General features: G+C 45.2%; 1 protein-coding gene across 2 annotated transcripts in view; it reads right to left on the bottom strand.

Annotated features, from left to right (window-relative positions):
* Positions 1-12,081, bottom strand: part of LOC111953013 (chromatin remodeling regulator CECR2-like) — a 68,958-nt gene that overhangs the window by 16,821 nt on the left and 40,056 nt on the right. The window contains exons 3-15 of one of the 2 annotated variants that reach the window (XM_023972078.3): positions 11,199-11,382; positions 10,818-10,945; positions 10,311-10,391; positions 10,093-10,151; positions 9,629-9,789; positions 6,170-6,259; positions 5,918-6,074; positions 5,145-5,274; positions 1,763-1,800; positions 1,512-1,603; positions 1,246-1,372; positions 390-760; positions 44-184 (exon numbers count right to left, since the gene is read on the bottom strand). In XM_023972078.3, coding sequence (XP_023827846.1) covers positions 44-184; positions 390-760; positions 1,246-1,372; positions 1,512-1,603; positions 1,763-1,800; positions 5,145-5,274; positions 5,918-6,074; positions 6,170-6,259; positions 9,629-9,789; positions 10,093-10,151; positions 10,311-10,391; positions 10,818-10,945; positions 11,199-11,382 — 1,759 coding nt within the window. Of the gene's footprint in view, positions 1-43; positions 188-389; positions 761-1,245; positions 1,373-1,511; positions 1,604-1,762; positions 1,801-5,144; positions 5,275-5,917; positions 6,075-6,169; positions 6,260-9,628; positions 9,790-10,092; positions 10,152-10,310; positions 10,392-10,817; positions 10,946-11,198; positions 11,383-12,081 lie in introns of both variants that reach the window. The other variant, XM_023972076.3, reaches the window with a different exon arrangement.

Genomic DNA, 12,081 nt, shown 5'->3' with positions numbered 1-12,081 from the left:
AATATGTGAAACCTCCTTCGATTGTTTTCTTATCTGATCTCACCTGCATGTTGTAATGTTGAGGCATGTGGTGAGCACTGGGGTCCCCAGGCCGGGGCATGTGTCCCTGTCCAGGGTAGGCGTAGCCGGGGTCCATCCTCTGGCCGTACATGTGTGGGCCGTGGGGATTAGTGGGGCGCTGGAGCTGCTGCAGAATGGATGACAGTTCAACATCTCATGTCTAAAATGTAATGCATTCATTTGTCTTCATCTAGAACTACCTTTTAACTCCTCTGTAAAAGGGGGGGAAAACCCTAGACGCTTTCTCTTCATTCATTACCAACTCCTAAAGCAGTAAAATATACTTTCTCCTATGTGAAATATTGTTTTTGACATGCATGGCCAGCTACCTGCTGTGCTGTGTAGTAAAGGTTCCCAGGATGGGGTTGTCCATGAGGTATGCCATGGGGGTGTGGGGGTCCATTGGCCCAGTGGCGGGGAGGGGGTGGCTGTGCTGGCTTATTCCCCTCCTCCTCCACTGGGGTGCTGCCCTTGCCCCCTGGATGTGTCCGTTTGCGTGAGGCCTGCTCGGTGGCTCGGATCAAGCTTTCTGGCCCTGCCTGTTTGTTGCCTTTGCTTCGCTTTTTCTCCTTGCGATCTCTCTCACGGTCCTCGCCGCTCACGTGGAACTCCTCGTCCGTGTCGCCGTCCTCCGACGGGAAGTGTTTGAGTAGCGCCCGGCTGAAACAACGCTCCAGGGATTCTGCCATGATGCTGTACTCTGAAGAAAAGCACAGGCACCATGAGTATTATCTGCATGCCACGCACACAGACACGCACTCGTCTGTTGTGYGGCCAGGCGATGTTGACCCCAGCGTTGGCCGGCAGGTTGACCTGTTCAGAGGGCCTTGGTGTGGTTGACCCCCTAGCCCCCATGCCTCTCCCTTGGGAGTGCATTCAGACGGATGGATGGCTCCAGACAGGGCGCTTAACTAGAGGCTAGAATGTCTCTGGCAAGCAGGCAGGATGCTGCAGGGCCTGATGCACAGCTCAATCACTCCCCATTCATCACTGTCACACAGAGCTCTCCCCCAACACAGCCATTCTCTCCACCATGTGCACTTAGTCAAATTGATCTATCTCATATTCATAAATCAAGTCCAAAGTCAACCCAAAAACCATTTGRATATTCTAGAGGCATTTTTGGGACATTATAAATTTGACAAAAAATAATGAGGTTTTAGATCAAAATTAAGAGGTGTTTACCGCTGTCTTCCCCATTGTACTCGATGCAGTTTTCAAACATAAGCTTCATGTCAGACACAAACTCTTCCTTGGCAATATACTCCCCTTCATTCAGCTTAGTCTCGATGGTGGACAGGTCCATCGGAGTCTGAGAAAAAAATCAGGGCAAACATAAATGACTAATTGTGAAATTGACGACCTCAAATTACAACTACAAAAACTCGGTAAGATGCCTCAGTCATACGTCATTTGACAGTTTGGAACCTTCCTTTTCACTGTGAACTCACCTGAATGACCGCATTATAGTTGGGGGCATAGGATTCATCCACAGGCTCCAAGAAGGGCCAGGCATCTTTGTGGGCTCTCAGGGCCTCCAACACTGTGGGGAGAGCAAAATGAGAGGAGGACCAAGGCAGTTGGAATCAGAACAGAGGAAATCTCCTGGCTCGCTGTCCAGAAAAATGTGCAGGTCAATATGCTATACACATGCAGACATTATACAGTGATGATTGCATAAATGACAGGGAATATACATTACCTTTGTACAACGCCGTATAATCATCATCAATTTCATAGCTGTAATAAAAGATTGAGAAAATGTTCAAAACAAATTCACTAATTTATTCTAATAACTGGGTCACTGTATGGGCAACCAATTGCTATCTTAAATATATATGCCCCTAACACATACTCCTGCTTTCATGTTGAAAATGATATCCCTGTTCAATGAGCATTGTTTCCTTTGGAGTGCTGGATGGCTGGCTGATATTAATTGTACCCTCAACTCAACTCTGGACAAATCATCTCAAGTCCTTACCACAAACCCTAGATCGAAAACTCTTACTAAAGAGATGGGGCTGATAGATATCTGGAGAGAGACTAATAGCTATTCTATGGATTATACATACTAATCCAATATCCATAACACCTACTCTCTTATAGATTACATTTTTATCCCAAAGATTTTCACAAATTCTGCCACTTGTCCAATCGGACCCATAGCGCTTTCAGATCACGCCTTTGTCCGCCTCCGCTTTGACCTCTGTAAAAACATCCCGAGGTCAAAAGAGTTGGAAATTCAACACCTCCATGTTATCAAACAAAGCATTCCATACATTTGGTCACTACATGGCTAGAGAACTACACACAAGACAACAAAGACTATCCTGTTCCTCTGGCCATAATGTGGGACTCTGCCAAAGCCACACTAAGAGGTCATCTAATTCCATATGCTTCCTCTAAGAAAAAAATCAACGGAAACACACAGGTTAGATGTTGAGGGAGCTTTAACACTGCGAAAATGTACATAAACAATCTCCAGACAGCACCTCCTGGAGTCAACTTAAAGCAGCCAAAGCCAAACTAAACTTTATTAAATAAAAAGTGATCTTTACTAAAAAAACACCATGAGTACAGCAATAAGTATAGCAGATTGATTGCATACCAACTGAAAAAAAGAGAAGTCAGAACGTACAATCATGGCCATCCGAACAGCAGATGACAAAGTCACATATGATCCAAATAAGACAAGTGTAACTTTTACTGCAAATGATATACTTCTGAGAGAAAACATACAGATGCAGAACTCTATTCCTTCCTAGAGGGAATCTCGATACCAAAACGATCAGAGACTGACCAAGAAGATCAACTCCCCCTTCATTCCCGYGGTCGTTCTACAGGCAATTATCTCCATGCCACCTAACAAGTCCCTAGGCCCAGATGGATTTCCCAGAGACTTCTACAAAGCTTTTTGGCCCCAGCTTAGCCCTAATTTCATGCCAATGCTGGATGATTTTTGCAAAAACAGAGCTCTCCCAAACTATGTACACAGTCCACATTACAGTGCTGCTATAAAAGACAAGGAGCCTCTATCCTGATCATCCTTCCGGACCAGAAGCTTGTTGGATTTAGACTACAAAATAATTACCAAATTACTGGCCAAAAGACTAAACATTCTTCTTCCCAAAATAATAAAAGCGGACTATCCATTCGCCGTCTTTTTGATATTATTGATCAAGTAAACGGACAGAAGACACCTGTCTTGCTGGCTTCACTGGATGCTGAGAAGGCGTTCGACAGGATGGAGTGCAACTTTCTGTTCTCAGTCTTAGAAAAGTTCAATATGMGCCCAAACTTTATTAAATGGATTAGGTCCCTATATTCTCATCCAAATGCCATGGTGTCTACTAACGGTCTGAACTCTGACAGATTCCCTTTGGGATGTGGCACAAGACAAGGGATGCTCGCTGTCCCCCCTGCTCTACTTGTTGGGGGCGGYGTTGATAAGGAGCAATCCAAGTATTATGGGCGTTTCTGCAGGTGGCCTTCAGCATAAGATTTCGCTCTACGCGGATGTCGTCTTGCTCTACTTATCCAACCCTGAGAAATCCCTCCCTCCCATTTCAGACAATTGCTCAGTACAGCAAGTTCAGAATATAAGATGCATTTGAACAAGTCCATTGTTTGCCCCCTCATTCTTACACTGACCAGCTCTATGAAGACACTCTGTCCATTCCAATGTAAAACACAGGTGTTTCCATACCTTGGAATCTTTGTAAAGCCAGATCTCCAAACGTGGATCTCCCTCCCAATTAGCTTAGTGGGAAGAGTCCATGTTAACCGTATGAACATCCTCCCTAGATAAACCTATTTATTTCAGATGCTCAAATCCAGATGCCCAGTTTCTTCTCTTTTTAAAAAACCAACCAACCAAAGCATCACCAAATGTATATGGGGCAATAAAAAAAATAGGATCAAGTTCTCCACTCTATCAAAACCTGAATCGAAGGGTGGTCTTTACCTTCAATTGTACTACTGGTCTGCCCTAATCCTCAACATCCTAACATGGATCACAGACAGACAAGACTCAACGTGGATTCAGATAGAGGCCCAATCCTGTGGTTCATTGCCCCTAAGCTCAATTATATTCATTAATAACTTTAGTGAAGTGGGCAACATACCCAAAACCCTTGTGATTTATACCACCCTACTAGCATGGAATGACTAAGAAATACCTTGGCATTTCCTCCCAGATATGCTCCCACTCGCCTATAGRGTACAACCCAGACTTGCCAAAAGCCTTTGGCATCCTCTATAGATCAGGACCTTTTCCGGCCTGTTTCATCAGAACKCAACTAKTCTGAAATCCMTTTAAGAGCTATGCAGTGAATTCAATGTGCCAAGATCCATTTTTGTTGTTGTTGATATCTTCAAATAAGATAATTTTATTACACCCCAGCGAGACTCCTTAGAATGAATACAGACATTTCTCCTGATTGTAAAAGATGTACCTCTACATGGATGTATTCAAGCTGAAGAGAGATMACCAGATTTTGGCAATCTATACATACTGCTGCACAGAAAACAGATGTACAGTTTGATATGACCCTGTGTCCATCTTCTTAATATTAATGCCCAGCAGGACTGTGTTCTTGATCCAGACAGGGAAAATTTGTTTATGACTATCATATACTTTGCTAAAGAAAACATTAAAAAAAAAAACATCCTGAGCTTCTAATTCTTTCCTTACATTTAAAACGTGAATTGACCAGATTGACTTTCTTCCTCTTGAAAAGCTCACTTATGACCTCCGCAAGAGACAGCCCAAGTTTGATAGACTCTGGTCTCCAATACCGAACTATATTTCAAATTGGACAGAGTGAATGGGGCGATTAAGGAAATGTGTGTGTGTATTTACACATGTTGTGTAAGGTGCTGTAAAACAAATGATTTGCTCGTTGTCTCAGCTAAAGCTGAAATAGCTAACATGTATTTTATTATGTTACTTATGTCTGCCACATCTGTGAATGTGGAATGCGTTTTGTTTGCTGATTTGAAAAACAAGAACATCTAAGAAACAAAAATTTGCTGTCCATAAATTATCAGTACTCTAGTGTCGAGAAGTAGTGTGTGGCTCTTACAACTCTTTTGTCCTGCGAGAGCGTCGGATGGGTGAGTGGGGCTCCAGGTGCAGCAGTTCGGGGGGCAGGTCCTTCCCCTGGGATATCAACCAGGCCTTCTCCTCACGCAGTTTCCGCCGCCGCGCTCGCTCTGAGGGAAACAGCAGAACACAGGAACCACAATTAATTACACACAACAGCAGCAGCATAAGGGATTGTACTTTACTACAGTTTCAAGGGCACCTGTTGGCCATCCGGTCGCCTGCTGGTGCACAGAGTCAATAAAAACCAGGCCGAACAACATGAGAGACTGAAGGAGTTCAGAGAAGATGAGTGATTCATTGACCATCCTTTAGCAGGCTTAGCTGATAAAAAAAAAAGGCGAGAACAGAAAGGAACACTATCTCTCAACATGAAAGGCTGCGGGCTACCGCCCGCCTGCTGTGCGGATTAAAATATGTTGGAGGGTGGATTCAACTGCTCTGATCCACCAGAGACTAGGCAGCCCAGCCCGATCCCACTGTTCATCTATAATACATTAATGAGGGTCCTTCACCAGTTAATTAACCCTTGACAGGTGACATCAGAAGGACTCCTGTGATTCAAAGGGCTATATATTCCCACTCACTCGCAGCCCAATACGTGTAATATATTGCAATATATAATTCACAACCAGGGCAATAGATCATTCAACGGTACAGGCAATACAAATGCAGAGGTGTGTGCGGGGTTGGCCGTCTTTCAGAATCCACCCTGAGCCCCACCCTGCCCACTAACCCAGCTCCACTACTCACCCTCCACAGCTTGGAGTCTCTCCAGCTCCTCTCTCTGGCGCTCCTCCTGCAGCAGCATCTCCTCTTCTCGTCTCTGCTCCATCAGCAGGGCCTGCCTGTCCATGTCCTCATCCCTCTGTTTCTGCTGCTCCCTGTTGGCTATGGCCTGCAGCGTGTCCTGGACACAAACAGGAAACCATCAGTCCACTGGGTCTCACAGGAGACGGGACATACACTAAGAACGATAAATTACACACGCGCAGCTGGTCTCACCTCCTCCTCTTGGCTCATGCGTTTCTCAGAGAGCCGGTAAGAGCTGCTTACTGGGGTGGGATCCAGCAGCCTCTGCTTCTGCTCATTCACCTGCAGAGGCAAAAGAATCAAGATTAAAAACACAAATAAGTGGTTTCATTATTCACACAAATATCACACACAGTCGCTTTGATCAAGTAACGCATCCACGGGAGCTAATACCCAAGCAGGCCCCGGGGAATCCGCTGTGGTCTTCCAGCAGAGCTGTGAGGAGAGAAGTGGTGATCCAGGCTCTGCTCCTCCTCCCCCGACTACCCTCCCTTTAAATCCCACCCACCCTGCTACCCCTCTCCTAGTGGGTCACTGACTAACCAAACAAATCAAACCCCTCCATGCTCCCTGTGACAATAATCACACGTAACGATTTCCACTAAAAGCTGGAGGAGCGGCCGGTAACGTGCGTGTGCTTGTATTTGCAAACTGACCACAGCATTGCCACTTGATGAAATAGCCTATAGTCTATAATGTAGTAATTAGAAAGAAAGTTACATACTTAATATGAGCAGCAGAATTGGTTGCAGAATACAAACCACAACATGGAAGAAAAAACAACAGCAGGAAGCTGCAGTCAGAGCAGAACCATCTGGGCCAGGCAGTATCTATGTCAGGGAATGCAGTCCAAAAGGTATGGTTGTTTCCAAGAGCATGGGGGTAATGGAGTCTGGTACGTTGGACGTTATGGGAAACAAGATGGACGCCTGCCTCCTGGGCTGCACCACCTCCTGTGCCTTTTGTTTCTGTGGTGTTATTTGTTATGTTTTATATTCTTTATTGAGGACAAATGTAGTTACTATGACTGATATGGTTCTGTCACCTAGTTACCTTAAGATGAATGCACTAAGTCACGCTGAAAAAAAAAAAAAAGTGTCTGTTAAATGACTCAAATGTAAATACTCAAATGTCAGGACGGGCCGTGTGACCACCACCAAGAGGCCCTTTCCCCCCGCTGTAGAGTTTTGCCTGCCAGCAGCATGGGGACGTGTTAGATAGCTGCCTTGCTCTTCCTCCACTGGGCCAGTGGTGGCCACCACCAGAGGGGCTGTCAAAGTGCTGAATGTGCTACAGCTCCCATCCCCCAGTCTTGTCTCTCTGCACCGGCGTGTCCCGGGGCTCCTCTACCCTGCCTCTGCTCTGTGCATTACCCACAGCACTTAATCGCACACAGGAGATGGACTGCCTCTGGTGTCGCCACTTAAGAAGTCGACAATCCTGCAGCGCAGCAGGTCGTCAATCAAGTGGCTCCATCCCGCCTCAAGGTGAGTGCCTGCCTCCCGTCAGCGCCCCGCGAAATGGCTGTGACAGCCAGTGCTGTGGACAGGAGCTGGAGGACTCCATGGCTGTGTGCGCACTCACACACAATAATGCTGCGAATGCGCACACACAGACATCCCAGATGTCTGCTCTGTACTGCCAGAGCCTGCATCCAGTGGGAATGTTCAGCAGCTTGAGAACTGTGAATATGTCCAGATAGATAACAGCCAGGCAGGCATGCTGGRCGTGAAGGACAGATCACCATCGGATGACCATTAGAGAATGACCCCATGCCGACAGAATGGCCAAAAACCTTTTGACCGTCATAGTCCACAAGGACAGGCAGGCTGTGTTGGGTTTCTATAGCTTCTATCGGACCCGATCACAGGGATGGCTAAAGCGAAAGGTCCCATTGATCACTACAGAATTACGTAAATCTGCATTCAGCTTGTGTTAATGCATAAGGCTTGTGTCGACGTGCCTGGACATGCACTTAATAAGCAAGCTAGCTAGCTAAGCAGATCGCTATGAGACCTGTTGGCAAAGATTACGATAACTAACCCTTTCATCTGTGGTGTTAGCTCGGTAGCTAAACATGGTGCTAAGATATCAGATAAGAGCTAATGGCCAACGTAGCTAGCTAACGTTAGCTGGTTATCATTTTWCGGCAACAAGCCAGCTGCTGATCTGACCAGCCACAATCGTATCTGTAAATTGACAATTGATAGTTGGAGTACATGATTGCCGTAACAGGGAAAGTGTTTAAAAATGCCTAATTAAAAGGTTGGCAATAGGTTTAGCTACCTAAGAGTCTTTCTTCATGTTATGGACCAAGATAGCTATAGATCAGCGTGCGTGTGTTTTTTCACTTTTCAAACTATGGGCAGATTGGAGTCATTCACACAAAACATGAATTGTTTCATATTTTTTCTCTACCCTTGCTCTGCTTGTTAGATAATATGCACATTTATGGCTTTGTAGAACATGTAATTGCCATTGAGCTAGTTCTCATAGTAGCAAGTAAATGATATGAGCGAGAGAGATATGCGAGATGTGAAAAAGAGCAGCATTAAAACCTCGCTCTATCCAATTGTAGCAGTAGGATCAAGTTACAACCCACCCATTTCTTGACAGATAGCTGAACGAGCCAATTGAGTTGTTCAGAGATGTGTCCCATCACGAAAAGTTACTAAAAATACTAGTTTCATAAGCATCCGTGATCACAAATCATTATGTTGTACCCATTGGCATGGAATAGATGTTATTTTATATTCTCAAACTAACAGCAGTGCATATATGATGCCCTTCCATACAGGCATGACATGCTGGAGTGAAGAGTCTATGCGAATATTGTTGATCAGTAGGATAATAAGTCCCACATGAAAGGCAAACAGATTGTCACGTGTAGCACCATAGAATCCACTGATCAGCCAAAACAATATCAATAACTCAATGCACACACTCCTATTGAATATGCATTCACCTATATTGCAAGTAGGCCTATGCATCTTAAACTTACCCAGTTTATTAAGAGATTTACCATTCAAATACAATTATTACCATTATGTTATGTAGTTTGCTAAAAACAAAGTCAAATATATCGTTTTATTTAAAAAATGCATGCATTAATGACATTTTGTCATAATTTCTTTTTTTTAATCGACCTAAAATTATCCTCCATCGGCTTCCTAGGTATCAGCCCTAAAAAAAAAAATCCACATTGGTCCTTCTCTACTGTCTAGCTATGTATACTCAAAAGATAAATGAGTATGCAATGTATTAAAAAGGGCAGAATTTGAACAGTTAAAACAGCGACTCATTCCGCAGAAGAAAAACCATGCGACAAATCAGCACTCCCGGCCTCGACCGTCACTACAGCAGAAGCTGCACACAGGGCCACAGATATGAGAGAGACTGGACAGTCCGGCTTTGGGCCCGGGGCTCAGWTGGGTTTAGAAGCTAGTGTTCTGGGCAAGCAGAGACCAGTCTGCCTCCACACACCTGCAGCCGCGCCACACAGCCTCCATTTCCCAATTCCTCCTGGAGGCAGCCATTTGAGACGCTATGCCCTTACAGAGCACATCAGCTGACTGAGTCAGTGTCTGAATGAAGATTGATGGGTTGAGAAGGGGAGGGGGAGGGAGGAGACTAAGAAGAGAGCTGACTGACCTTGTGCTCGATCATGCTGCTGATCTCAGGGAGGAAGTTCTGGCTGATGATGCGGTAGAGGTGGCGGTCCTGGGGAGACGTTTTGTCTCTGATGCTCTCGGCCAGACTGGCCCACTGCTCCTCCGTGTCACACACCAAGGACCAGGCACCGCGCTCCCGGTCTGGACGGAAGGACAGACAACATCATGGCCAACATACTCCGGACTCTGACATTGCTCATTCTGAGGGGGAGGGGATTTTGTGTGTATGGTCATTGTATTACTAGATATGACTGCACTGTTGGAGCTAGAAAAATAAGCATTTCGCTGCACCTGTGATAACATATGGAAATCTATGTACACGACCAATAAACTTTGATTCTATATATATATATTTTTTTAAACAAGTCTCAATCGTCAGCATCAATATCAGGAGTTGGAGTCGATCTAGATAGATGTTTCTGATAGCTCTGCCTTTTTTCTCACCTGTGCCTGAGTGTAGACCTTCCAGTCCATTCTCCTTCTTCACTTCGCTCTCCACCTCACTGAAAAAAACAACAGGCCAGCCCATTCAGTATTTACCATCCACTCCAAAGCATTGCATGAACAAGGTCTGGGGAATAAAGGTGGTGAACGTCTCTGGAGACGTTTGAGAGTGGAGAGAACGCGAGACCACTAAGGACAGAGTTTGCTGCTGGTCTCACCTTAGCTGGATCTCCTCCACTTTCTTCTTTGGTGGTCTTCCCCTTTTCCTCTTCTCTGTTGGTTTGATCTCAGGGGCTTCACTACAAGGACAACAACAGAGTGAAAAACAAATATCCGCCCACACTTTAAATTACACAGGCCTTTTACCAGGGTAGCTATTACTGGAGTGACCCATATGATTAACCTCTAACAGGCTAGTAGGTACATAGTAATTACTATGTTGGTGCTCAATTTGTCCTTCGTTAGAAAACAGAATTAGCAGTAGGAAGTGCTACTGTTTACATATTACATATCTCATAGCCTTACAGAAACCATAGAGCATATATACACAGTAACACATAATATAATGCAGACACAACAATACACTGAGTATCAGAGAATCGATACAAAAATGACTGGTTATATACCAGCATAGCGTTCACATTCTGTGACCTCTATCTGTGAATTACAGGCAAGCAAAACCATCCAACGTCCACAGCTGATGCCCGATGGTGCAACCCACTTACCCGAGCTGCTCCGCTTTCCTCTTGACCGGCTCCTCTTTGTACATGCGGGTACCATAGAAGTACCAGTAGAGGGCACCGCTCCCATCTTGCCCCAGCGGCTCCACGCGCAGGCTGTCCGCATCCAGGCCCTGGGATCAAACATTGCATGGATTAATGATGCATATTACAGTTCCACTTAATTCACTACGTCATTAGACAGCACTTTTTTAAGTCAGTCACCATCAACCGCATCCCAATAAAAATCACCAAAACTACAGGTACCAAAACATGAGTGTTTCCCCAGTTTTGACCGTTTACCCATGCTAACTCTGAAACGGTCATAATAACGGGAGTTTAAAACAGGTGCAGGCTTGCGGTACAAGGTGTGTGTGTGTGTAGCACCTTGAGCAGGTCGAAGACGTCTGCGGCGTCCAGGCGGTAGTCACACAGCCTGTGCAGCAGCTCCACCTGTGTGCGCGGGGTCAACTCCTCAAAGGGCCCCTGGCGCAGGGGGTTGGGCTTCCCCTCCTCCAGCTCCCAGCGGTAGTTGATGATGTCGTCCAGATAACTGCTGAACGCCTGGGGACTAAGAGGGGCGGGACAGTGATTAGTCCCATATGCTAGTATGACAATACAGTAGTGAGGAGGGGTAGGTAATAGAAAATCAGAGAGATCTACTGCAGTGAATTTGGTTGGTGCGGACTATTCAAGGGTTCCCATACAAAATGTGAGAATTTAGGCCTAGGTTAATTGTTTCTAACCCATTCATGTCACAACCTCATTCATTTCTTCAACTAGAAGTCATTCATTCTCAAACGCCTACTGTGTCAAAAGGTCAAAAGGAACATGTGCTTCGTATTGATACCAATCAACACAACAAAAGAAAAGCTGATTGGGAGATAGGGCGATTGCTGTTATTTTTGTCGAGCTACTACATAGCCCTTTAGAGTCCTTGGGATCCGACAATATGGCGCACCGCTATTCATTCACTTGCAAATGCTTGTCCTTACAGTGTGCTTTGTAAAGCAAGCGCATATAACCTCTCAATTTCAACAGGCTGTCTATTGTGAAAGAGACAGTCAAGAAATAATTCAAGCTGCCATACCGTAGTGGTTCTGGAGAGAAAAGGAGGGGAAAAAGACAGCAATATCTTTGCACTTGAGTGGGTTTGTTTCATTGTTCTTTTGGATGCTGGTAAATAAATGTTGGTTCCGGGTCAGATCTGTCTGATTAATCTGGAACCCTTCAGTTCCTGCTCAGACGAACAGAAACAAGGGCTCAGGGC

Source organism: Salvelinus sp. IW2-2015, linkage group LG26, assembly GCF_002910315.2.
Source record: "Salvelinus sp. IW2-2015 linkage group LG26, ASM291031v2, whole genome shotgun sequence".
NCBI classification, from domain to species: domain Eukaryota; kingdom Metazoa; phylum Chordata; class Actinopteri; order Salmoniformes; family Salmonidae; genus Salvelinus; species Salvelinus sp. IW2-2015.
Note: the sequence above shows the minus strand (reverse complement) of the source record. Positions and strands in the feature narration are given on the sequence as shown.